General features: G+C 48.1%; 1 protein-coding gene across 1 annotated transcript; it reads left to right on the top strand.

Annotated features, from left to right (window-relative positions):
* Positions 1-3538: 3538 nt before the first annotated feature.
* Positions 3539-18567, top strand: LOC138648994 (EP-cadherin-like). The gene is made up of 11 exons (XM_069739032.1): positions 3539-3674; positions 3867-3981; positions 4843-5048; positions 8347-8481; positions 9273-9425; positions 10897-11041; positions 12082-12254; positions 13972-14079; positions 15341-15477; positions 16076-16211; positions 18367-18567. Exons 1-11 carry the CDS (start codon positions 3633-3635, stop codon positions 18454-18456), a joined length of 1440 nt encoding a protein of 479 aa, XP_069595133.1. The 5' UTR covers positions 3539-3632; the 3' UTR covers positions 18457-18567.
* The last annotated feature ends 8582 nt before the right edge of the window (positions 18568-27149 follow it).

Genomic DNA, 27149 nt, shown 5'->3' with positions numbered 1-27149 from the left:
AACCAACTGGCCCCCTTAATCCGAGCAAACAAATCAGACAGCAGCGGCAAGGGGTACTGAAATTTGACCGTAATTTTATTTAGAAGGCAGTAATCAATACAAGGTCTCAGCGAACCATCCTTCTTGGCCACAAAAAAGAACCCCGCTCCCAATGGCGACGATGACGGGCGAATATGACCCTTCTCCAAAGACTCCTTCACGTAACTCCGCATAGCGGCGTGCTCAGGTACAGATAAATTAAACAGTCGACCCTTAGGAAACTTACTACCAGGAATCAAATCGATAGCACAATCACAATCCCTATGCGGAGGTAGGGCATTGGACTTGGGCCCATCGAATACATCCCGGTAATCAGACAAGAACTCTGGGACCTCAGAAGGGGTGGATGATGAGATAGACAGAAATGGAACATCACCATGTACCCCCTGACAACCCCAGCTGGACACAGACATTGATTTCCAATCTAATACTGGGTTATGGACTTGTAGCCATGGCAACCCCAACACGACCACATCATGCAGATTATGCAACACCAGAAAGCGAATATCCTCCTGGTGCGCAGGAGCCATGCACATGGTCAGCTGGGTCCAATACTGAGGCTTATTCTTGGCCAAAGGCGTAGCATCAATTCCTCTCAATGGAATAGGACACTGCAAGGGCTCCAAGACAAACCCACAGCGCCTAGCAAACTCCAAGTCCATCAAATTCAGGGCAGCGCCTGAATCCACAAATGCCATGACAGAATAGGAAGACAAAGAGCAGATCAAAGTATCGGACAAAAGAAATTTCGACTGTACCGTACCAATGGTGGCAGACCTAGCGAACCGCTTAGTGCGCTTAGGACAATCGGAGATAGCATGAGTGGAATCACCACAGTAGAAACACAGCCCATTCTGACGTCTGTGTTCTTGCCTTTCAGCTCTGGTTAAAGTCCTATCGCACTGCATAGGCTCAGGTTTATGCTCAGATAATACCGCCAAATGGTGCACAGATTTATGCTCGCGCAAGCGTCGACCGATCTGAATGGCCAAAGACATAGACTCATTCAGACCAGCAGGCATAGGAAATCCCACCATGACATCCTTAAGGGCTTCAGAGAGACCCTTTCTGAAAATAGCTGCCAGCGCACATTCATTCCATTGAGTGAGCACGGACCACTTTCTAAACTTCTGACAATAAATCTCTATCTCATCCTGACCCTGACACAGAGCCAGCAAATTTTTCTCTGCCTGATCCACTGAATTAGGTTCGTCGTACAGCAATCCGAGCGCCAGAAAGAACGCATCAATATTACATAATGCAGGATCTCCTGGCGCAAGGGAAAATGCCCAGTCTTGAGGGTCGCCACGTAATAAAGAAATAATCATCTTAACTTGTTGTACTGGGTCACCAGAGGAGCGGGGTTTCAAAGCCAGAAATAGTTTACAATTATTTTTAAAATTCAAAAACTTAGCTCTATCTCCAAAAAATAACTCAGGAATAGGAATTTTAGGTTCTAACATAGGATTCTGAACCACTAAATCTTGAATGTTCTGTACTGTTATAGTGAGATTATCCATCAAAGAGGACAGACCCTGAATGTCCATGTCCACACCTGTTTTCTGAACCACCCTGATGTATAGGGGGAAAGAAAGACAGAACACAGTGCAAAGAAAAAAAAATGGTCTCAGAACTTCTCTTTTCCCTCTATTGAGAAGCATTAGTACTTTGGGCCTCCAGTACTGTTATGAACAGGTAATTCAGAACCACAATGGACCTTGAAGTTCAGAGCATACAAAGTGACCTGACATTTACCAAAAACATATGACGAGCTCTGAGACGTGGAAACTCTGCTGACCGCAATCCCTAATCCTATCAAACCACACTAGAGGTAGCCGTGGATTGCGCCTAACGCTCCCTATGCAACTCGGCACAGCCTGAGAAACTATCTAGCCCTGAAGATAGAAAAATAAGCCTACCTTGCCTCAGAGAAATTCCCCAAAGGAAAAGGCAGCCCCCCACATATAATGACTGTGAGTAAAGATGAAATACAAACACAGAGATGAAATAGATTTAGCAAAGTGAGGCCCGACTTGCTGAATAGACCGAGGATAGGAATGATAGCTTTGCGGTCAACACAAAAACCTACAAACAACCACGCAGAGGGGCAAAAAGACCCTCCGCACCGACTAACGGTACGGAGGTGCTCCCTCTGCGTCTCAGAGCTTCCAGCAAGCAAGAAAAACCAATATAGCAAGCTAGACAGAAAATATAGCAAACAAAAATAACATAAGCAGAACTTAGCTTATGCAGGAAGACAAGCCACAGGAACGATCCAGGAGGAAGCAAGACCAATACTAGAACATTGACTGGAGGCCAGGATCAAAGCACCAGGTGGAGTTAAATAGAGCAGCACCTAACGACTTAACCTCATCACCTGAGGAAGGATACTCAGAAGCCGCAGTACCAACCTCATCCACCAAAGGAAGCTTATAGACAGAACCAGCCGCAGTACCACTCACGACCACAGGAGGGAGCTTGGCCACAGAATTCACAACAGAGTTTACAGGAGAAAAAAGAGGCATTCAAAGAAAAAAACACGGTCCCTACAGTCAAACATGGCAGAGGTTCCCTGATGTTTTGGGGTTGCTTTGCTGCCTCTGGCACTGGACTGCTTGACCGTGTGCATGGCATTATGAAGTCTGAAGACTACCAACAAATTTTGCAGCATAATGTAGGGCCCAGTGTGAGAAAGCTGGGTCTCCCTCAGAGGTCATGGGTCTTCCAGCAGGACAATGACCCAAAAAACACTTCAAAAAGCACTAGAAAATGGTTTGAGAGAAAGCACTGGAGACTTCTAAGGTGGCCAGCCATGAGTCCAGACCTGAATCCCATAGATCAGGGGTCCCCAACTCCAGTCCTCAAGGCCCACCAACATGTCATGTTTTCAGGATTTCCTTAGTCTTGCCCAGGTAATAATTGCATCACCTGTGCAATGCAAAGGAAATCCTGAAAACATGACCTGTTGGTGGGCCTTGAGGACTGGAGTTGGGGACCCCTGCCATAGATCACCTGTGGAGAGATCTAAAAATGGCAGTTTGGAGAAGGCACCTTCAAATATCAGGGACCTGGAGCAGTTTGCCAAAGAAGAATGGTCTAAAATTCCAGCAGAGCATTGTAATAAACTCGTTGATGGTTACTGGAAGCGGTTGGTCGCAGTTATTTTGGCTAAAGGTTGTGCAACCAAGTATTAGGCTGAGGGTGCCAATACTTTTGTCTGGCCCATTTTTGGAGTTTTGTGTGAAATAATCAATGTTTTGCTTTTTGCTTCATTCTCTTTTGTGTTTTTTCATTTAAGACAAATTAAATGAAGATAATAATAACAAAGAATTTGTGTTTGCAATCATTTTCAGGAAGAAACTGAGTATTATTGACAGAATTGCAGGGGTGTCAATATTTTTGGCCACAACTGTACTTGTCTTTTTCAGGCTCTACATGGGTATCTCTGCTTTTCTACACATCTGGAAATGCTTACTCCGCTGGAGGCGATGGTGACTACGTCCAGTGTGAGGAGGAGGAGGGATAGACTCACTGGACTTTCTCACTTTACCCAAAAGCTGCAGTAAACAAGAACTCTGGCAAACTGTGGAACAATGAGGTTGATGTACCCGGCGTTACTAATCCTCCTAGTAAAGGTAAATACATTATGTGGGTAGAAGAGGGGCTTACGGATTTATATTAGGCATACAACCGATATCTGTAGTTGGGACAGTATGAAAGCATCGCCTGTCATCTAGCCGGGGTGGGACTACAAGTTGCAGCATGCATGCAAAGCCAGTGCAACTGTCAAAGTTGCATATCAAACGGTGTTTTAATTTATTTTGCAGGTGTCCCTGGTGGTCTTGGAGGACCTGGAACAATGTGTGCCCGGCTTCAGTGAGCAACGCTACGCTTTTACTGTGCCCCGTAAGATCCTGGAGAGAGGCCGAGCTGTTGGAAAAGGTACCAGTTTTTAGGGTGCTCCCATAGCACAAAGTGAGGGCTTTGTGGCGGTCCTAAGTGCTGGCCCCTTTATTAAAGTCCCAGTAAAATGCTTTACGTTCAGTCTGTTGTTCTCTGTTATCAGCCATAGTAGGATAACGGTAATGTATCCCATTGGGTGGTCTAGAAAACTCCGCCGTCTATTAAATAAGCTATTTCTAGTGCTGGAAACTCCCAGGACCCTATACATAAGACCACATTCACACATCCGGTCAGACGTTGCAGCCGGACCTCCGTTCCGTGGCCGGTATCCTTGGCCCGGCATGTTTTGGGCACCAAGATGAAGCTGCAGCCGTCCTCCTGGGCACAAGTAAAGACATAGAGGGCAGAACTAGAAATGGAAAATCGTTTTGCCCATCTGTACCACGCTCCATCACTTTATTGGAAGGATATACTGTGCCCCCATAAGTAACGTAAATCCTGGCATCCCACTAATAAATTCCATAGAAACCTCAGAAGGAAATCGCCCACATTCCAGAGTTCTCCAAAGACGGAGAGAAAATGCTGAGACTTGCGGACCACTTAACGGATTTGCATTTTTTTTTAAATTGACACAAAAGGACCATAATTATTATATAGGGGCGAAAAGAGGGCGATATTACCATATAGAGGCGCAAAAGGGGTTGGAATTATTATATGGGGCATTATCGCTTGGAGCCAAGCACAAAGGGGGATGTATTCATAATAGGAGGCACAGAAGGGGGTCTTCTCATTATACAGAGGCACAAATGGTGCTTCATGGTTGTGACGTAGACTGTACATTATGAAAACATATTCAATTATTTCAGCCTTGTGTTAATAAAATGTTTTTATCGTTTTTAGTGACCTTTACATCCTGCTCCGTTAATAACCGGGCGCTGTACTCGCCTGAAGACACCCGCTTCAGGGTGTTTCCCGATGGTAAAGTTGCGGTGAAGAGGCAGATCACCCTCCACGACGGAGCTGTCAGTTTTGTATTGAATGCATGGGATGCCAAAGGAACGCGACACTCTGTGCCCATTATCTTATGGAATGAAAGAGAACAGCAGGTATTGTAAAGCTGTAAAGTTTTACCCACCATCTCATACTAGGTTCCAAATTCCATGATGGTTGCTGTATAGTATAAATATAATTGTAAGGTTTTATACAGGAGTAAAGTAGAAAAAAATAATTATATACCGTATTTTTCAGACTATAAGATGCACTTTTTTCCCCAAAAAAATTTGGGAGGAAATTGGGGGGTGCATCTTATAGTGCGGACGCAGGCTTACCGGGGGTTGTAGCAGAGGTGTGGCGATGCTGCGGTGGTGGGCGGTGTGGAGTGCAGGTGAGCAGGGTCCTTTCTTCAGGATGCCAGCGGCAGAAATGTGGTGGCGCTGCGGCCCGGTGTCCACGGTGAGCAGAGTGCATCACCAGTTTCCCTGCGACCATCTTCCCGAAGCCGTGGGCCGACGGAGGCTTCAGGAAAATGGCCGCTGAGATCTTAATCTGCGCACGCGTGGCTTCCGGCGGCCATTTTCCTGAAGCCTCCGGCGGCCCACGGCTTCAGGAAGATGGCTGCAGAGAAACCGGTGATGCACTCTTCTCACCGTGGACACCGGGCCGCTGCGCCGCCAGATTTCTGCTGCCGGCATCCTGAGGGTGGGTCCCTGCTTCAGTTCTGCCTCACCACCGACACCGGACCCACAGCATCGCACCCCGGGACTGCAGCATTGCCCCACTTCTGCCGCTGCTGGCTTCCTGAGGAAGGGATCCTGCCTTCTGTGACCCTGCTATACCACCGCCGTCTCTCAGGTAAGATACCTTAAATTCGGACAATAAGATGACCCCCATCTTATAAAAATCTTTTTTTCTGCTATTTTTCACCCCAAAATTTGGGGTGCGTCTTATGGTCCGAAAAATACAGTAGTTGTGGATTCCTACTGTCACCACTAGAGGGAGCTGAGTGAAGACAGTTATTATGTCAGTCGTAGCTATTTACATCTATATACAGTGAGCTCCCCCTGGTGGTAAATGCAGGCAGTAGGAGGAGAAACGGGTTATAATGGTCTAATCCCAGCGGTGATCACTAAACTAACAGCCTTGGATGTCTTGGAAGTTTTTGTTTGTTTGTTTGTTTGTTTTTTTCACATTTATGGCTAAGCATTAAATTGTTTTTTTGTCTTTGTTTCTTCTAAACTATCAGGCGGTGGATCAGTCTTTTGGAAGGTTCTAACTTGTCTACCTGGCGGTTACTTACTTTTTCTGATCTTCTACCATTTGTATGAATAAATGAATTGTTTTATATGGCAGAGTGTTTTATTTCTATTTATTTTTTCCGTAAAAAAAACATCACCAAAAAAACATATTTTCCCTAAATCCATAAATCAGACATTTGTGCATAGACCTCATATCATGCTTGGCATGTGCCCTCTCACATGTTCATAAAATTACTGTGCGCCTACAATCTGTTGTAGGGGAATGAGTGTTACTGGTCGGTACAGATGACATGGGGGGCCCTTCTGAGACTTTGGCACCCAGGTGGCCTAGATCTACTTTTTCTTAGAGCTTCCCCTTTGCCGGGATTCAAACCTAGTACCTGTGGCATGGAAGGCAGCAACTATTAACAACGATCCACAGGCTACATGGCTGTGTATGAGAGAAACTGGAATCATACAGGACCCTGTAGGTTTGGATTTCTTTCTTGCTTAATAATAAAGACCTTCTTATAAAAACTGCATTTTGTTATGTTATCTTTGTCTAATATTTATATTTGTTTGTTGATCTGAAACACTTAAGTATGTCAAACATTGCAAAAGAATAGGAAATCAGGAAGGGGGCAGAGACTTTTTCACACAACTGTATATGTGTAGTAAGAGACCTGACAGTCACAGCTGGCTGCAGTCACGCAAGCAGTGTCTGATTCATGTGCGGTCGAGTAAACCTATTATTTATGGTTAGCAATATATTAACATAACAGAACTGGCTTTTTTTTTACTGCTTATAATAATATGGTGTAGATATGGCTGCACAGGAGCAAGAAAGCGCTTAAGTCGGAGCAGTAGTGTGTGAAGTGTTACCCTGGTGAAGGAGATCAGCCCACCTGAACAAGAGTGCCGCCATTAGTTGAGGGGGAACCTGTAAGGGGTAAGAATATAGCGACCATGCGCAAGATTGGCCACACGAGAGGAGGCTGATGTGTGAGCGTGTCATGCCAGAGAGGGCACTACTGCTTCCAGCGTGTGGGGGAGAGTGATGTATCCCTATGAAGGGCGCACAGGGTCGGTTGCGATGAGCCAGAACAGAGTTCTCTTTACTCTGATATCCCTCTTCTAAGCAGGAATCAGAGTTGAGCGTGATGTGCTTTCTTTACTCACTTGTTGTTCGGGAGTCCCTATTACCTCCTCATCCATGGGACCAGATACATCTGCAGACATGACAGGAGACCTTAGGTCTAGTTAAACCAATTCAATTTAACTGTGCAATTCAGATACTTGCGGTTGCGGCGCACAGAGTGCGGCAGAATCCCCTCTGGATGATGTTCCCTTTGTCCAGTGTACTATCAGTCCTTGACTCTGTTCTGCCCGACCTCCCCCCAACCTAAACAGCTCCTGTTGGTACCAGGGACCTCCTATCTGGCTTCCCTGAGGCCCACCATCCTTCCCTCGCTGAGACCCGGCCGACATCTTTCTCACAGGGGAGACAGAGACATGGCACTCAATGCCTTTTCCGGGACCTAGGCCCATGACTGCCCGGGGATCTGCACGAAGCCTCACATTTGTCGTCATACTGTTGGGAGACTTGGCATGGACAGGACGACTTTGCCGCTGCTTGTCAAATGCTGTCACTGTCTAGCACTTCCTCTGACTGAACTCCGCCAGCACTTGACTCTGAATTTGACTCACAACTCGACTCTCTTTAACTGAGTAAAGCCAAATAAACCCTTGCCTGGCGCTCCATACTCGGTCCTGAGATGGCTGGTCTCATTGCTGGTTCTGGTCTGTATAGTTTTTGACCAAAACAGGAGTAAACGCCATCGGAGACAATCCGAAAAACTGAGTCTGTGATGGGATACACTAGTGCGTGAATGTGACAGATCCTAATTCACAAGACTTCACGATTTAAAGGGGAGATACACTTTAACCTGAAGAAGTCCTAACAATGTATCTGACAAAGGTGAGGAGCCCTCCTATGGAAAATAAAACAAATTTGGGGGGAAATTGGCTTCATCCAATCTGTACAGCGGTGCCCTTATGTGGAAACTGAACGATGTCTCGGAAAATATGCTCCGTCCCTTCACTTAAATGTAAGTAGCTGAAAGTATCGTAAGAACCACTTGACTTTATCAACTATATTTGTGGTTCACAGGCCCAGTCTTCTGATGGAAATAAGGATATTGAGAAAACAAGTCTTCTCCTGAGAAGAAAGAAAAGAGCTTATGTTTTACCGCCAGTCTACATAACTGAGAATGAGCGGGGTCCGTATCCAAAGCGATTTTTCCAGGTACGGCATCTATAAGATCGGTAGATAGACTCTGCTATTCCAGCCTATGTACATCCATCAAAAATGGGTAAAAAATATGCACAACTAATGGCACAAGTGTTGAAACTCATGAAATAGGCCTGGACAGAAATGATGGTACCTTAACTTAACATTTTGTCACACAACCTTTTGAGCAATCACTGAAATCAAACGGTTCCTGTAACAGTCAATGAGACTTCTGCTCCTCTCGACAGGTATTTTGGCCACTCCTCAAGAGCAAACTGCTCCAGTTGTCTCGTGTTTGAAGGTTGCCTTTTCCAGACGCCATGTTTCAGCTCTTTCCAAAGATGCTCAATAGGATTTAGGTCAGGGCTCTATGATGGCCACTTCAGAATAGTCCAATGTTTCCTCTTAGCCATTCTTGGGTGTTTTTAGCTGTGTGTTTTGGGTCATTATCCTGTTGCAAGACCCATGACCTGAGACTGAGACCAAGCTTTCTGACACTGGGCAGCACATTTCTCCCTAGAATCCCTTGATAGTCTTGAGATTTCATTGTACCCTGCACAGATTGTAGACACCTTGTGCCAGATGCAGCAAAGCAGCCCCAGAACACGGGGTGAATAATTCTGAGAGTAATATTAGTTGTGTTGAGATATGAACATTTATTGCAGAGAGCTGAAAGTTTATACATTTTGCTAATAGACAAAATGTCCAATGGGAGATGAATAACTATGATTAGATATAGTCAAATACAACTTCTACCTCCTATAACCATTGATTTTTCACGTACTTTTATTTTGCCTTCTCTATAGGTGAAATCAAATGTGGACTCTACTGGGAAAGTCTTTTACAGAATATCCGGCACCGGGGCTGATTCAGATCCCATTGGGGTATTTACTGTGGACAGTACTGGTTGGCTGTGGGTGACCAAACCCCTGGACAGGGAATACATTGCTAAGTACAATGTAAGTACACGGCCTCTCTGTAGTCCCTGCTGTATTATTATTAGGGGGCACGAAAGGTGTAGCTAAGGCTACGTTCACACTAGCGTTATGCTAGTGTGCGTCGGGTTAACGTCGGGCGACGCAGCGGCGACGCACGCGTCATGCGCCCCTATATTTAACATGGGGGACGCATGCGTTTTTGTTTGTTGCGTTGTGCGACGCATGCGTCTTTTTTGCCGCAAGCGTCGGACCAAGAAAACGCAACAAGTTGCATTTTTATTGCGTCCGATTTTCGGCAAAAAACGACGCATGCGTTGCAAAACGCAGCGTTTTTGCGTGCGTTTTGCCGCGTTTTTGCGTGCGTTGTGCGTTGCGTCGCCGACGCAGCGGCACACAACGCTAGTGTGAACGTAGCCTTAGAGTTACCAGGCTTCAATGCAAAAATCCGAAGTGCCATTTTTCATCCTGCTTCCACCAGATAGGGTGTACTTCTGTACCCCCTTACAGCTGTGCCCACGACAAGCTCTTAATTGCCACAGTTTGGAGGGGGTGGCAATTCTATTGACTATGATGGCGTTATCACACCGCTCCATCAATGAAAAAATATGCATAAAATAAAAATACAGGAAAATGGCGACACAAATTATAAGGTATATATATACGGTGTATATATATATATATATATATATATATATATATATATATATATATATATATATATATATATATATATATATTTATATTTATTTATTTATTTATTACAAATATCTGAATATCTTTTGACTCTTAAGTAATAAAAAAACACTATGTAAGTTTGGCAGGGCCGAGACAAGGGGTAGACAAGTTAGGCACTTGACTAGGGTGCTACCTCTTGCCTACCTGAGGAGGGCGCCCTTTGAAAAAAAAAAAAAAAAGAATGCCTTCGGCCACCCGACGCCTTCCTCCAGCCGCAGGCATTCAGCACAGTTATGGTCGGTGCGCAGGCACATGCTCTCTCAGTCTGTGCTCCAGAAATCACTCCCCGGCAGAGGAGCTGTAGTCAGCCTTCTGCTCTGCCAAGACCTCCAGCAAGATGTAGGCCATTTCCAGCCTGCACCCTGTTGGAGAAGGCGCACACACAGGACATTGGATGGTGCCGTTCAGTGATGTCATCATGCCATCAAGCGCCCACTGCTATTCAGGACAGGAGAGGAGACAGTGGACAAGGAGCCTGGATTAGGCGAATATAAGGGTTTTTTTTTTTCTTTAATTCCTATATTACTTGACCATGAACTGAGGGACTGTGAGAGGTTGCTGGAGGGCATAAAATGAGGGGATTGTGGGCTGTGCAAGGGGGACATAAAATGAGGGGCTGTGCAGGAGGGCAGAACATTTCATCCCAAACCACGTCTCCACTTTACATTTTACACTGATTTCTGTGCAAGAATCTTTATCGTTATTTCAAATGACGACACGATATTACCGTAATTCATATAAACATTTATGATTACAGATTAAAGTATCTGCTATTTCAGAGTCGGGACAAACTTTGGAAGATCCTGTTGAAATCGTCATTAATATTTCAGACCAGAATGACAACAAGCCGGTGTTCACACAGGCACGATATGATGGAGGAGTAAAGGAGGATGCTTTACCCGGTAAGTGTCATGTTTTGTGTTAGATATACCATTAAATCACACGCCTTATAAAGGGTTATTTCCATTTTTCTAGATTTTTTTTCAAATCACTATTCCTTAAAATTTTAAGCCATTCTTGAGACGTATCGTATTGTGCAAAAGTTTCAGGCAGGTGTGGAAAAAATGAATGAGTTCAAAACTAGAAGTTTTTGTTTATTTTTAGCAATTGACAAAATGCAAAGTGAATCAGCAAAGGAAAAATCAATATTTGGTGTTGTCATTTCGATACTTGTCACTTGAAAATAGTTAATGAACTCCTATATTTTCATGCATAGTTGAGTTGCTTGTCCATGTTCCCATATGGAAAATCTGTTCTTTTTGGCCACGTCTTCCATGACGGTCACTTCTGGGCAGACTACTCCAAACAGTAGATGGATGTAGCGGTGTCCCACTGGTCGCTGTCAGTTCTGAACTGATGGCACTGCTGGACATCTTCTGATTTAGAACGCAAGTAATCATGAAGCTTCTTTCACCTGCTGCAATAAGTTTCCTTGGCCGACCGCATCATCTACTGTCCTCAACGTTGCCTGTTTCTTGGTGCTTCTTCAACAGAACTTAAACAGCCCATCCTGTAACCCCAGTCTGCTTTGTGAGCAGGAAGACACCTTGCTGATGCAGTGTAACTACCTTGTGTGTTGTTGTGTTGCTCAGTCTTGCCATGTCATGATGTGTGACATTAAACTGTCTTGCTCACCTTTGGCTGTTCCCAGGTCCATTTTTAGGGCTTTGCTTATAAACAGTACATCTCAGCCATGAGACTATTCAATACACATGATGCATTCTTACATATCTCTTTAGACCAGGGTCGGATATATCATTGGTGCAACCTGTACGGTCACACAGGGGGTCCAAGAGTTAAGATGGCCAATTTCCTCCTCCAAAAACAGGTGGAATTGTGCATTATGATGTGCGTGACTGCGGTGATTGTGTTATATAGGTTTTCCCTGTGGAGCAGAAGGTGCACGCTCTATGTATGGACTCTGATTGTGTCTCTGATATAGGTACGTCCGTGGTGAAGGTATTGGCGACTGATGAGGACGATACTGAGTTCACCTCAAATGGGATAATACAATATTCAATAACTGACCAGACACCAAAAGAGCCCAACGATATATTTCGTATTGATCCTAAAACTGGGCTGATCAGCGTGGTCAAGCTCGGACTAAGCTACAAGGTTTGTTCTTCATCTTCCTAAATTAATTTGATCCATTGATTTTGCCATAAACTTAACAAAACAAAGTTGAGCTGAACCTAAATATTTATATCTATACCAGAGTCATTATACCAGGAAGGGGCCCAGGACGGGGGACATTGTTACTGCTAGGGACTGAGAATGGGTGCATTATACCAGGAAGGGGGATATTGTATCAGAATGGGGCCCAAAGTGGGGGAAATTATAACAGGAAGAAGCCCAGGATAAGGGACATTATAACAGGAAGGAGCAACAAATGGGGAACATTATTACAGGATGGGGGCCAGGACAGAGGACACTATTACAGATAGTGGCCAGGGGCATTATTACATAAAGGAACACATGATGGGGAATATTATTACAGGATGGGGGCCAGGATGGAGGACATTATTACAGATAGTGGCCAGGATGGAGGACATTATTACAGATAGTGGCCAGGATGGAGGACATTATTACAGATAGTGGCCAGGATGGGGGGCATTAATACAGGAAGAGACACATGATGGGGAACATTATTACAGGATGTGGGCCAGGAAGGAGGACATTATAACAGGAAGAGACACATGATGAGGGACATTATTACAGGATGGGGGCCAGGAAGGAGGACATTATTACAGATAGTGGCCAAGACGGGGGGCATTATTACAGGAAGGGGACCAGGACAAGGGACATTATAACAGGAAGAGGCACATGATAAGGTACATTACAGGCTGGGGACCAGGATGGAGGACATTATTACAGATAGTGGCCAGGATGGGGGGCATTAATACAGGAAGAGACACATGATGGGGAACATTATTACAGGATAGTGGCCAGGAAGGAGGACATTATAACAGGAAGAGACACATGATGAGGGACATTATTAGAGGCTGGGGGCCAGGACGGAGGACATTATTACAGAATGGGGGCCAGGACAGAGGACATTTTTACAGGATGGAGGTCAGGAAGGGAAACATTATTACAGAAAGGGGATAGGGTGGGGAATTATTACAGAAAGGGGCCCAAGACAGAGGACATTATAACAGGAATCTGTACATGATGGGAGACATTAGTACAGGAAGGGGCCAGGATGGGGAACATCATTACAGAAAGGGTCTAAGATAAGGGACATTATTAGAGGAAGGTGACAGGATGGGGGACATTATTATATGGAGGGTGAACTCATACTGTAAGTGTTTATTGGATCTAGAACACTACAAAGGCCTATACATCTGACCAACATATAGGTGGGGGCCCAGGTACAAATTTTGCACTGGGGCCCATTGGGCCCTAGTTACGCTACTGCCAAAATACATGTTAATTCCTTATAGAGGTTTATATATAGAGATTCAGCTGAACTTGTATTTTATTGATTTAAGTCCCAGAGGATTGTGATGTCCAATTGTGATGTTACATCTAATAGTTTCCAGTGGGGTTGGTGCCACACACGACCTGACAGCTAACACGACTGTTGACTTTTTGGTTGCAAGTTACATCCAATTTTTTGCCATCATGGATCACAATGCAAGTGTTGTGCAACAGAAATAGTGAGAATACAGCAAGGTGCGGACAAGTCACACACCATTTGATCTGCATGGAGACGTGGGCTAGGAGGTGGGCATGGACCCCTGAGGTCATCCTCTCCATGGGCTCGGTTGCGGTATTTTTGTACCAATGTTCTCAGTTGTGATGAATGATTTATGTTTGTTTTTTTTTTCAGAAAATCAATAACTATGTTCTAACAGTCAGTGCTGCAGATATGGAAGGGGTCGGACTCCGTACCACTTGTAGTGTTGCCATCTCTGTGCTGCCGGCTGAAGGAGACCAGGTAAGTCATCCCTGAAATTGACTCCACGGTTTGCTGATTTTTTTTTATTTTTTTTTTGGGGGGGAGGGGGGCGACGCTAAAGGAGGTTTTTGGTTTCTGGGAGCAATTAGTATAGAACTGTGCTTTATTCGCCCTCCCCAGATCTCCACTGCTGCTCCCGGTGTCTGGTATTGTCTACAGCGCTGATGTAATGTCGATAGCGCTTTGGGCAATCAGCTCTGAGCGTCTTGTTCTGGCTATTTGGGCTAAAACCGACCATAACATACACCCTGAGCAGAAGCGGAGACTCAGGGTTGGACCTGAGGAGGGTGACTAAAGGACTTTTTATTATTATTTTAATCAAACTACAGCCAAAGAACAAAGGTTTACCAGAACTGGAGATCTACTGTCTGCATCAATGGCAGAAAATAAATCCTACAAGGTCGGTGTGATCGGATTTTATTTGACAGCACATTTTTGCTTGGGGTCCATTAGCTTATATAAGGTACAGACGGAATAATCCCAAACTCATAGGTAATCACACACAACCAGGTGCAGCGGCGCCGCTGTTATTGGAAGAATCAGCCATGTTTTTCTGGCACTGAATACTAGAATACTCATTGCCTTTGGGGTCAGTGATCCGTCAGGACAACAAGGCTGGTAAATGATAACCAGGACCCCCCTGGGGCACAGGAGCTTTACAGTACAAAGGTCCCGGCTCAGAACACTGGATCCTTTACTATGAGCAGGAAGCGATTGCAGCTCATTCAGCAGCACCTCCAGGGCACGCAGGTAACGATCTGCCGCATGTGCTGACACTTCTGTGGGCATGATGGGATCACACCCTCCTATGTGCTCTCACGTTTCTGCAGGTCGGTGGCATCCGGCGGCAGGAAGTTCTTCTGCTGAATATCTGCAGCACAAGTAGGTATATGAGGAGGGCAGGCTGCAGAGGCAGCGACGCACGTTCTGCACAAGAATTGCTAACATTGCAACTCCCTAAAAGACTTGTAAGCCATGCTGCTCTCTATGGGTGTGAGAAAGAAACTAAGGGGACAGGACAACCGGTTCCGAACCTACAACTGTATTTCAGGGAATTGCTTAAAAGGGGATTCCCTAATATAATCTTATTTACTAGCAACTGGGGAAAATGCAGGAAAGGAAATTCCCCTACTGCAAAGCTGAAAAAGTCATAGCAGATTGCACATTTTTTTTCCGCACTGAATTCTCACGCAAATGTATTAATAAATAGGAAATAACGAGAAATCTTCATATCTTTTAGGACATGTCGGGGGGCAGTGACAGCCTGCTGAGCACACATGTCCTCAACACAGCGCAGGGGATTCCTGCCAAAGGGCTCACCATCACCCTGTCCAAGCTGGATGCCCGCCAAACAAAATGGGTACAAGTGAGCAGAAGGTGAGTACTCAACTGTCTCCCGGGTTTCCAGTCCTTTCAGGAAGAGTTTTCAGCAGTCTCATTATCATCAGAGGAAGAATTGCAATCGCAATAGGCTATGTCCCAGCTCCCCTCCCTTCACAATGGCCTTTGCACACGCTCATTAGATGCTACAATACAAAACATAGCTGTTTGTTTACTGTGGCTAATGTACATGTGGTGTCTCTTGAAACAATAGAGGAGTCAAAAAAAAGCCCAAGTGGACGATCTGAAAATTCCACAAATTCTATTTTTTTTATTTTAATGCAAATTATGATATGGATAAAAAAAAACAGGATTTTAAAAACAAGGATGATTTCACCCGGCGAGAGCGCCACCCCTGTCCTTGGGTTGTGATCGGTATTACAACTCGGCTCTCTTAAAGTGAACAGAGCTGCAATACCCAACACAACCTGTGACCAGCTGTAGCGCTGTTGTAGGAAGGAAGCAGCCATGTTTTTGTAACTATCACAATATAAATCACATCCAGGTACGATTTTTTTTTTCTTCTTTGAGCAAATGGAAAAAGTTGTATTTAATATAATTTTTTGTTAATGTAAACCTAATCTTTCTTCTCCAGCATCACTAATGAGGACGGCCGCTGTCCAGGGCTCCTGCGAGGAGAACCTCTTGCCGCTGGGACTTTCCAGTTACGTTTTGACACCAAGGACTACTGGAAACAGTTGCAGCAAGACAGTTTCTACCCTTATGTGGAGGTACCGTATGCAAAATCAGCAAAATCATATGCCCATAGGTACATGGGCTGTTGTCACCCCCGGAACATTTAACCTTGGGGGGCCCAGAAAGTCGTTTTGGCCCATATTAGAAGACCTATATAATTGCTGGAAAGTTTTCATTGGGGGCATGAGCTTCAAATTATCCCACTGCATGTGCAACGTATAATATTACTGTCTTCTATGTGGCAGAGGGTATCATGGGCCCTTCAGGTCCTATGTGCTATTGATAGTTTTCAAGACCCTTCTATCACATCTGGTGGCCCCCTTAGCCTGGGTTCAGATGGGCACATTTAAGAGCCCAGATAGGACCACAATGCCCAGTGTGACCATGGGTCTTACAGCCTGATAGTCACATACGAGGCTGTAAGTCTGGGTCAGTCTGGGCATTGCGGCTTGTTCACTCATCAGTACCCGGTCTTATACATTTGAGCTCAAAAGTGTACATACCCCGGCAGAATTTTTGCTTTCTTGGCCTTTATTCAGAGAGTGTGAATGTTTTCACCAAAACTTTTTCTCCACTCATGGTTAGTGGTTGGAAGAAGCCATTTGTTGTCAAACTACTGTGGTTTCTCTTTTTAAATCATAATGACAACCCAAAACATCCAATTGACCCTGATCAAAAGTTCACATATCCTATTTCTTAATGCCGTGTATTACCCCCTGTAACATCAATGACAGCTTGAAGTCTTTTGTGGTAGCTGTGGATGAGGTTCTTTATTTTCTCAGATGGTAAAGCTGCCCACTCTTCTTGGCAAAACGCCTCCAGTTCTTGTAAATTCCTGGGCTGTCTGACATGAACTGCGCGCTTGAGATCTCTCCAGAGTGGCTCAATGATATTGAGGTCAGGAGACTGAGATGGCCACTCCAGAACCTTCACTGTGTTCTGCTGTAGCCAATGACAGGTCGACTTGGCCTTGTGATTTGGATCGTTGTCATATTGGAACGTCCAAGTATGACCAATGCGCAGCTTCTGGGCTGATGAGTGCAAATTTGCCTCCAGTATTTGCTGACACAGTGCTGAATTCATCTTTCCTTCAACCTTGACCTAGTTTCCTGTGCCTTTGTAGCTCACACATCCCCAAAACATCTGCAATCCACCTCCATGCTTTACAGTAGGAATGGTGTTCCTTTCATCATAAGCCTTATTGAACTTTCTCCAAATGTAACGTTTATGGTTGTGGCCAAAAATTTCAATTTTGGTCTCATCACTTCAAATCATCTTGTTCCAGAAGTTTTGAGGCTTGTCTCTGTGCTGTTTTGCATATTGTAGGCGAGATACTTTGTGGCATTTACGCAGTAATTGCTATCTTCTGGCGACTCAACCATGCTGCCCATTTTTCTTCAAGTGCCTCCTTATTGTGCACCTTGAAACAGCCATACCGCTAGTTTTCAGAGTCCTGTATTTCAGCTGATGTTATTTGTAGGTTTTTCTTTGCATCCCGAACAATTTTCCTGGCAGTTGTGGATGACATTTTTGATGGTCTACCTGACCGTAGTTTTGTTTTTACAGAGACCCTGATTTTTCATTTGTTAATCACAGTTTGAACGCTGCTGCCTGACATTATCAATTCCTTGGATATTTTTGTGTATCCCTTTCCTGTTTTATACATTTCAACTACCTTTTCCTTTAGATGCGTTGACAATTCATTTGATCTCCCCATGACTCACAATCCAGAAACATCAGTGGCTGGATGAAAGATGCAAGAGTCTGTCTGGATCCCAGAAAATCACTCAGCTTTTATGCACACACACTGATTACAAGCAAACAGGTCACAGGTGAGGATGTCACCTTTAGTAGCCATTCAAACCCATTTGTGTCAACGTCTGTGCATGTTATCAGGCCAAAATCACCAGGGTATGTGAACTTTTGATCAGGGTCATTTGGATGTTTTGGTTTGTCATTTTGATTTAAAAAGAGAAAACACAGTAGTTTGACAATAAATGGCTTCACCCAACCACTAACCATGAGTGGAGAAAAAGTTTTGGTGATATTCATATTCTCTGAAAAAAGGCAAAGAAAGCAAAAATTCTGCCGGGGTATGTAAACTTTTGAGCACAACTGTATATCACTAAAGACAGTAATGGAGAACATACAATGCCTTTGTGATGTGTACATTTCCATCTTATTTTACAGGTTGTTTTCACCATCTTGGACCCAAAACAGAAGTACCACGTGCCACTCCTTCTGACTCCGTTCTCATACACCACCTACAGAGGGAGTTAATCAGGCAAATCTGCAGCTTCCGCCATTGTCACTTTGCATCTCTCATCCTGTATCCTGCATTTCTGAAATACAAGTCATAAAATCAGTCAAATAAACTGTGGTTACTCTCAATATTAGTGGTACTGCTGTTGTGTATATGTCCCAGGTCAGTTCGCAGAGGTCCCATTAGATCTGAGCACAGATATATACATTTGTTTCATGCTTTCTCCTTGTGCGCATTATTACCCCGTGCAGAGACACACACTTTGTACCCAGATGGAAAGTGACAGCTCCTCTTAATGCACTTGTGTATGTCATTGTCAGGCACATTCAGCCATTCCTGTCTCATGTAATAGTCATAAGTATGAGAGAAATTCGCTCTCTTCTATGCCTTTTGAAGTCAGGAGCCCCTACATTCTAGCATCTGCCCCTACCAGGAGCCCCTACATTCTAGCATCTGTCCCTACCAGGAGCCCCTACATTCTAGCATCTGTCCCTACCAGGAGCCCCTACATTCTAGCATCTGACCCTACCAGGAGCCCCTACATTCTAGCATCTGTCCCTACCAGGAGCCCCTACATTCTAGCATCTGTCCCTACCAGGAGCCCCTACATTCTAGCATCTGTCCCTACCAGGAGCCCCTACATTCTAGCATCTGACCCTACCAGGAGCCCCTACATTCTAGCATCTGTCCCTACCAGGAGCCCCTACATTCTAGCATCTGTCCCTACCAGGAGCCCCTACATTCTAGCATCTGTCCCCTACCAGGAGCCCCTACATTCTAGCATCTGTCCCTACCGGGAGCCCCTACATTCTAGCATCTGTCCTTACCGGGAGCCCCTACATTCTAGCATCTGTCCCCTACCGGGAGCCCCTACATTCTAGCATCTGTCCCCTACCGGGAGCCCCTACATTCTAGCATCTGTCCCTACCAGGAGCCCCTACATTCTAGCATCTGTCCCCTACCAGGAGCCCCTACATTCTAGCATCTGTCCCCTACCAGGAGCCCCTACATTCTAGCATCTGCCCCTACCGGGAGCCCCTACATTCTAGCAAATGTCCCTACTAGGAGCCACCACATTCTAGCATCTGCCCCTACCGGGAGCCACTACATTCTAGCATCTGTCCCTACCGGGAGCCCCTACATTCTAGCATCTGTCCCCTACCAGTAGCCCCTACATTCTAGCATCTGTCCCCTACCAGGAGCCCCTACATTCTAGCATCTGTCCCTTCCAGGAGCCTCTACATTCTAGCATCTGTCCCCTACCAGGAGGCCCTACATTCTAGCATCTGACCCTAGCGGGAGCCCCTACATTCTAGCATCTGTCCCCTACCAGGAGCCCCTACATTCTAGCATCTGTCCCTACCGGGAGCCCCTACATTCTAGCAAATGTCCCTACCTGGAGCCCCTACATTCTAGCATCTGTCCCCTACCAGGAGCCCCTACATTCTAGCATCTGTCCCTACCGGGAGCCCCTACATTCTAGCATCTGTCCCCTACCAGGAGCCCCTACATTCTAGCATCTGTCCCTACCAGGAGCCCCTACATTCTAGCATGTGTCCCCTACCACGAGCCCCTACCGGGAACCCCTACATTCTAGCATCTGTCCCCTACCAGGAGCCCCTACATTCTAGCATCTGTACCTACCAGGAGCCCCTACATTCTAGCATGTGTCCCCTACCACGAGCCCCTACCGGGAACCCCTACATTCTAGCATATGTCCCTACCAGGAGCCCCTACATTCTAGCATCTGCCCCCTACCAGTAGCCCCTACATTCTAGCATCTGTCCCTACCAGGAGCCCCTACATTCTAGCATCTGTCCCCTACCAGGAGCCCCTACATTCTAACATCTGTCCCTACCAGGAGACCCTACATTCTAGCATCTATCCCTACCGGGAGCCCCTACATTCTAGCATCTGTCCCTACCAGTAGCCCCTACATTCTAGCATCTGTCCCTACCAGGAGCCCCTACATTCTAGCATCTGCCCCCTACCGGGAGCCCCTACATTCTAGCATCTGTCCCTACCAGGAGCCCCTACATTCTAACATCTGTCCCTACCAGGAGCCCCTACATTCTAGCATATGCCCCCTACCAGGAGCCCCTACATTCTAGCATCTGTACCTACCAGGAGCCCCTACATTCTAGCATCTGTCCCTACCGGGAGCCCCTACATTCTAGCATCTGTCCCCTACCAGGAGCCCCTACATTCTAGCATCTGTCCCTACCAGGAGCCCCTACATTCTAGCATGTGTCCCCTACCACGAGCCCCTACCGGGAACCCCTACATTCTAGCATCTGTCCCCTACCAGGAGCCCCTACATTCTAGCATCTGTACCTACCAGGAGCCCCTACATTCTAGCATGTGTCCCCTACCACGAGCCCCTACCGGGAACCCCTACATTCTAGCATATGTCCCTACCAGGAGCCCCTACATTCTAGCATCTGCCCCCTACCAGTAGCCCCTACATTCTAGCATCTGTCCCTACCAGGAGCCCCTACATTCTAGCATCTGTCCCCTACCAGGAGCCCCTACATTCTAACATCTGTCCCTACCAGGAGACCCTACATTCTAGCATCTATCCCTACCGGGAGCCCCTACATTCTAGCATCTGTCCCTACCAGTAGCCCCTACATTCTAGCATCTGTCCCTACCAGGAGCCCCTACATTCTAGCATCTGCCCCCTACCGGGAGCCCCTACATTCTAGCATCTGTCCCTACCAGGAGCCCCTACATTCTAACATCTGTCCCTACCAGGAGCCCCTACATTCTAGCATATGCCCCCTACCAGGAGCCCCTACATTCTAGCATCTGTCCCCTACCAGGGGCCCCTACATTCTAGCATCTGTCCCTACCAGGAGCCCCTACATTCTAGCATCTGTCCCCTACCAGGGGATGCTAGAATGTAGGGGCTACTGGTAGGGGACAGATGCTAGAATGTAAGGGCTCCCGGTAAGGGCAGATGCTAGAATGTAGGGGCTCCCGGTAGGGGACAGATGCTAGAATGTAGGGGCTCCTGGTGGGGTCAGATGCTAGAATGTAGGGGCTCCTGGTAGGGTCAGATGCTAGAATGTAGGGGCTCCTGGTAGGGTCAGATGCTAGAATGTAGGGGCTCCTGGTAGGGTCAGATGCTAGAATGTAGGGGCTCCTGGTACGGTCAGATGCTAGAATGTAGGGGCTCCTGGTAGGGACAGATGCTAGAATGTAGGGGCTCCTGGTAGGGGACAGATGCTAGAATGTAGGGGCTCCTGGTAGGGGCAGATGCTAGAATGTAGGGGCTCCCGGTAGGGGCAGATGCTAGAATGTAGGGGCTCCCGTTAGGGACAGATGCTAGAATGTAGGGGCTCCCGGTAGGGGCTCCCGTTAGGGGCAGATGATAGAATGTAGGGGCTCCTGGTAGGGACAGATGCTAGAATGTAGGGGCTCCTGGTAGGGGACAGATGCTAGAATGTAGGGGCTCCTGGTAGGGGACAGATGCTAGAATGTAGCGGCTCCCGGTAGGGGCTCCCGTTAGGGGCAGATGATAGAATGTAGGGGCTCCTGGTAGGGACAGATGCTAGAATGTAGGGGCTCCTGGTAGGGGACAGATGCTAGAATGTAGGGGCTCCTGGTAGGGGACAGATGCTAGAATGTAGGGGCTCCTGGTAGGGGACAGATGCTAGAATGTAGCGGCTCCCGGTAGGGGCTCCCGTTAGGGGCAGATGATAGAATGTAGGGGCTCCTGGTAGGGACAGATGCTAGAATGTAGGGGCTCCTGGTAGGGGACAGATGCTAGAATGTAGGGGCTCCTGGTAGGGACAGATGCTAGAATGTAGGGGCTCCTGGTAGGGACAGATGCTAGCATGTAGGGGCTCCCGGTAGGGACAGATGCTAGAATGTAGGGGCTCCTGGTAGGGGACAGATGCTAGAATGTAGGGGCTCCCGGTAGGGGCAGATGCTAGAATGTAGGGGCTCCCGGTAGGGGACAGATGCTAGAATGTAGGGGCTCCTGGTAGGGGCAGATGCTAGAATGTAGGGGCTCCCGGTAGGGGCAGATGCTAGAATGTAGGGGCTCCCGTTAGGGACAGATGCTAGAATGTAGGGGCTCCCGGTAGGGGCTCCCGTTAGGGGCAGATGATAGAATGTAGGGGCTCCTGGTAGGGACAGATGCTAGAATGTAGGGGCTCCTGGTAGGGGACAGATGCTAGAATGTAGGGGCTCCTGGTAGGGGACAGATGCTAGAATGTAGCGGCTCCCGGTAGGGGCTCCCGTTAGGGGCAGATGCTAGAATGTAGGGGCTCCTGGTAGGGACAGATGCTAGAATGTAGGGGCTCCTGGTAGGGGACAGATGCTAGAATGTAGGGGCTCCTGGTAGGGGACAGATGCTAGAATGTAGGGGCTCCTGGTAGGGGACAGATGCTAGAATGTAGCGGCTCCCGGTAGGGGCTCCCGTTAGGGGCAGATGATAGAATGTAGGGGCTCCTGGTAGGGACAGATGCTAGAATGTAGGGGCTCCTGGTAGGGGACAGATGCTAGAATGTAGGGGCTCCTGGTAGGGACAGATGCTAGAATGTAGGGGCTCCTGGTAGGGACAGATGCTAGCATGTAGGGGCTCCCGGTAGGGACAGATGCTAGAATGTAGGGGCTCCTGGTAGGGGACAGATGCTAGAATGTAGGGGCTCCCGGTAGGGGCAGATGCTAGAATGTAGGGGCTCCCGGTAGGGGACAGATGCTAGAATGTAGGGGCTCCTGGTAGGGTCAGATGCTAGAATGTAGGGGCTCCTGGTAGGGTCAGATGCTAGAATATAGGGGCTCCTGGTAGGGTCAGATGCTAGAATGTAGGGGCTCCTGGTAGGGTCAGATGCTAGAATGTAGGGGCTCCTGGTAGGGTCAGATGCTAGAATGTAGGGGCTCCTGGTACGGTCAGATGCTAGAATGTAGGGGCTCCTGGTAGGGACAGATGCTAGAATGTAGGGGCTCCTGGTAGGGGACAGATGCTAGAATGTAGGGGCTCCTGGTAGGGGCAGATGCTAGAATGTAGGGGCTCCCGGTAGGGGCAGATGCTAGAATGTAGGGGCTCCCGGTAGGGACAGATGCTAGAATGTAGGGGCTCCCGGTAGGGGCTCCCGTTAGGGGCAGATGATAGAATGTAGGGGCTCCTGGTAGGGACAGATGCTAGAATGTAGGGGCTCCTGGTAGGGGACAGATGCTAGAATGTAGGGGCTCCTGGTAGAGGACAGATGCTAGAATGTAGCGGCTCCCGGTAGGGGCTCCCGTTAGGGGCAGATGATAGAATGTAGGGGCTCCTGGTAGGGGACAGATGCTAGAATGTAGGGGCTCCTGGTAGGGGACAGATGCTAGAATGTAGGGGCTCCTGGTAGGGACAGATGCTAGAATGTAGGGGCTCCTGGTAGGGGACAGATACTAGAATGTAGCGGCTCCAGGTAGGGACATTTGCTAGAATGTAGGGGATCCTGGTAGGGACAGATGCTAGAATGTAGGGGCTCCTGGTAGGGACAGATGCTAGAATGTAGGGGCTCCCGGTAGGGACAGATGCTAGAATGTAGGGGCTCCTGGTAGGGTCAGATGCTAGAATGTAGGGGCTCCTGGTAGGGGACAGATGCTAGAATGTAGGGGCTCCTGGTAGGGGCAGATGCTAGAATGTAGGGGCTCCCGGTAGGGGAGATGCTAGAATGTAGGGGCTCCTGGTAGGGACAGATGCTAGAATGTAGGGGCTCCTGATAGGGGACAGATGCTAGAATGTAGGGGCTCCTGGTAGGGACAGATGCTAGAATGTAGGGGCTCCTGGTAGGGTCAGATGCTAGAATGTAGGGGCTCCTGGTAGGGTCAGATGCTAGAATGTAGGGGCTCCTGGTAGGGTCAGATGCTAGAATGTAGGGGCTCCTGGTAGGGTCAGATGCTAGAATGTAGGGGCTCCTGGTACGGTCAGATGCTAGAATGTAGGGGCTCCTGGTAGGGACAGATGCTAGAATGTAGGGGCTCCTGGTAGGGGACAGATGCTAGAATGTAGGGGCTCCTGGTAGGGACAGATGCTCGAATGTCGGGGCTCCTTGGTAGGGGACAGATGCTAGAATGTAGGGGCTCCTGGTAGGGGACAGATGCTAGAATGTAGGGGCTCCCGGTAGGGACAGATGCTAGAATGTAGGGGCTCCCGGTAGGGATAGATGCTATAATGTAGGGGCTCCTGGTAGGGTCAGATGCTAGAATGTAGGGGCTCCTGGTAGGGACAGATGCTAGAATGTAGGGGCTCCTGGTAGGGTCAGATGCTAGAATGTAGGGGCTCCTGGTAGGGACAGATGCTAGAATGTAGGGGCTCCTGGTAGGGTCAGATGCTAGAATGTAGGGGCTCCTGGTAGGGGACAGATGCTAGAATGTAAGGGCTCCTGGTAGGGGGCAGATGCTAGAATGTAGGGGCTCCTGGTAGGGACATTTGCTAGAATGTAGGGGCTCCTGGTAGGGACATTTGCTAGAATGTAGGGGCTCCTGGTAGGGGACAGATGCTACAATGTAGGGGCTCCTGGTAGGGGACAGATGCTAGAATGTAGGGGCTCCTGGTAGGGGCTGATGCTAGAATGTAGGGGCTCCTGGTAGGGGACAGATGCTAGAATGTAGGGGCTCCTGGTAGGGGACAGATGCTAGAATGTAGGGGCTCCTGGTAGGGGACAGATGCTAGAATGTAGGGGCTCCTGGTAGGGTCAGATGCTAGAATGTAGGGGCTCCTGGTAGGGTCAGATGCTAGAATGTAGGGGCTCCCGGTAGGGGACAGATGCTAGAATGTAGGGGCTCCCGGTAGGGGCAGATGCTAGAATGTAGGGGCTCCCGGTAGGGACAGATGCTAGAATGTAGGGGCTCCCGATAGGGACAGGTGCTAGAATGTAGGGGCTCCCGATAGGGACAGATGCTAGAATGTAGGGGTCCCGGTAGGGGACAGATGCTAGAATGTAGGGGCTCCTGGTAGGGTCACATGCTAGAATGTAGGGGCTCCTGGTAGGGGACAGATGCTAGAATGTAGGGCTCCTTGTAGGGGGCAGATGCTAGAATGTAGGGGCTCCTGGTAGGGGACAGATGCTAGAATGTAGGGGCTCCCGGTAGGGACAGATGCGAGAATGTAGGGGCTCCCGGTAGGGACAGATGCTAGAATGTAGGGGCTCCCGGTAGGGTCAGATGCTAGAATGTAGGGGCTCCCGGTAGGGGACAGATGCTAGAATGTAGGGGCTCCCGGTAGGGGCAGATGCTAGAATGTAGGGGCTCCCGGTAGGGACAGATGCTAGAATGTAGGGGCTCCCGATAGGGACAGGTGCTAGAATGTAGGGGCTCCCGATAGGGACAGATGCTAGAATGTAGGGGCTCCCGGTAGGGACAGATGCTAGAATGTAGGGGCTCCTGGTAGGGGACAGATGCTAGAATGTAGGGGCTCCTGGTAGGGGACAGATGCTAGAATGTAGGGGCTCCTGGTAGGGGACAGATGCTAGAATGTACGGGCTCCTGGTAGGGACAGATTCTAGAATGTAGGGGCTCCTGGTAGGGACAGATGCTAGAATGTAGGGGCTCCTGGTAGGGACAGATGCTAGAATGTAGGGGCTCCTGGTAGGGACAGATGCTAGAATGTAGGGGCTCCTGGTAGGGGACCGATGCTAGAATGTAGGGGCTCCTGGTAGGGGACCGATGCTAGAATGTAGGGGCTCCTGGTAGGGGACAGATGCTAGAATGTAGGGGCAGATGCTAGAATGTAGGGGCTCCTGGTAGGGGACAGATGCTAGAATGTAGGGGCTCCCGGTAGGGGCAGATGCTAGAATGTAGGGGCTCCCGGTAGGGGCAGATGCTAGAATGTAGGGGCTCCCGGTAGGGACAGATGCTAGAATGTAGGGGCTCCCGGTAGTGGCAGATGCTAGAATGAAGAGGCTCCCGGTAGGGGACAGATGCTAGAATGTAGGGGCTCCTGGTAGGGACAGATGCTAGAATGTAGGGGCTCCTGGTAGGGGACCGATGCTAGAATGTAGGGGCTCCTGGTAGGGGACCGATGCTAGAATGTAGGGGCTCCTGGTAGGGGACAGATGCTAGAATGTAGGGGCAGATGCTAGAATGTAGGGGCTCCTGGTAGGGGACAGATGCTAGAATGTAGGGGCTCCCGGTAGGGGCAGATGCTAGAATGTAGGGGCTCCCGGTAGGGGCAGATGCTAGAATGTAGGGGCTCCCGGTAGGGACAGATGCTAGAATGTAGGGGCTCCCGGTAGTGGCAGATGCTAGAATGAAGAGGCTCCCGGTAGGGGACAGATGCTAGAATGTAGGGGCTCCTGGTAGGGACAGATGCTAGAATGTAGGGGCTACTGGTAGGGGACAGATGCTAGAATGTAGGGGCTCCCGGTAGGGACAGATGCTAGAATGTAGGGGCTCCTGGTAGGGGACAGATGCTAGAATGTAGGGGCTCCTGGTAGGGACAGATGCTAGAATGTAGGGGCTCCTGGTAGGGACAGATGCTAGAATGTAGGGGCTCCTGGTAGGGGACAGATGCCAGAATGTAGGGGCTCCCGGTAGGGGGCAGATGCTAGAATGTAGGGGCTCCCGGTAGGGACAGATGCTAGAATGTGGGGGCTCCCGGTAGGGGACAGATGCTAGAATGTAAGGGCTCCCGGTAGGGGCAGATGCTAGAATGTAGGGGCTCCCGGTAGGGGACAGATGCTAGAATGTAGGGGCTCCTGGTAGGGTCAGATGC

The sequence above is a fragment of the Ranitomeya imitator genome, chromosome 9 (assembly GCF_032444005.1).
Source record: "Ranitomeya imitator isolate aRanImi1 chromosome 9, aRanImi1.pri, whole genome shotgun sequence".
Taxonomy (NCBI): domain Eukaryota; kingdom Metazoa; phylum Chordata; class Amphibia; order Anura; family Dendrobatidae; genus Ranitomeya; species Ranitomeya imitator.
This window is presented reverse-complemented; position numbering and strand designations above follow the sequence as displayed.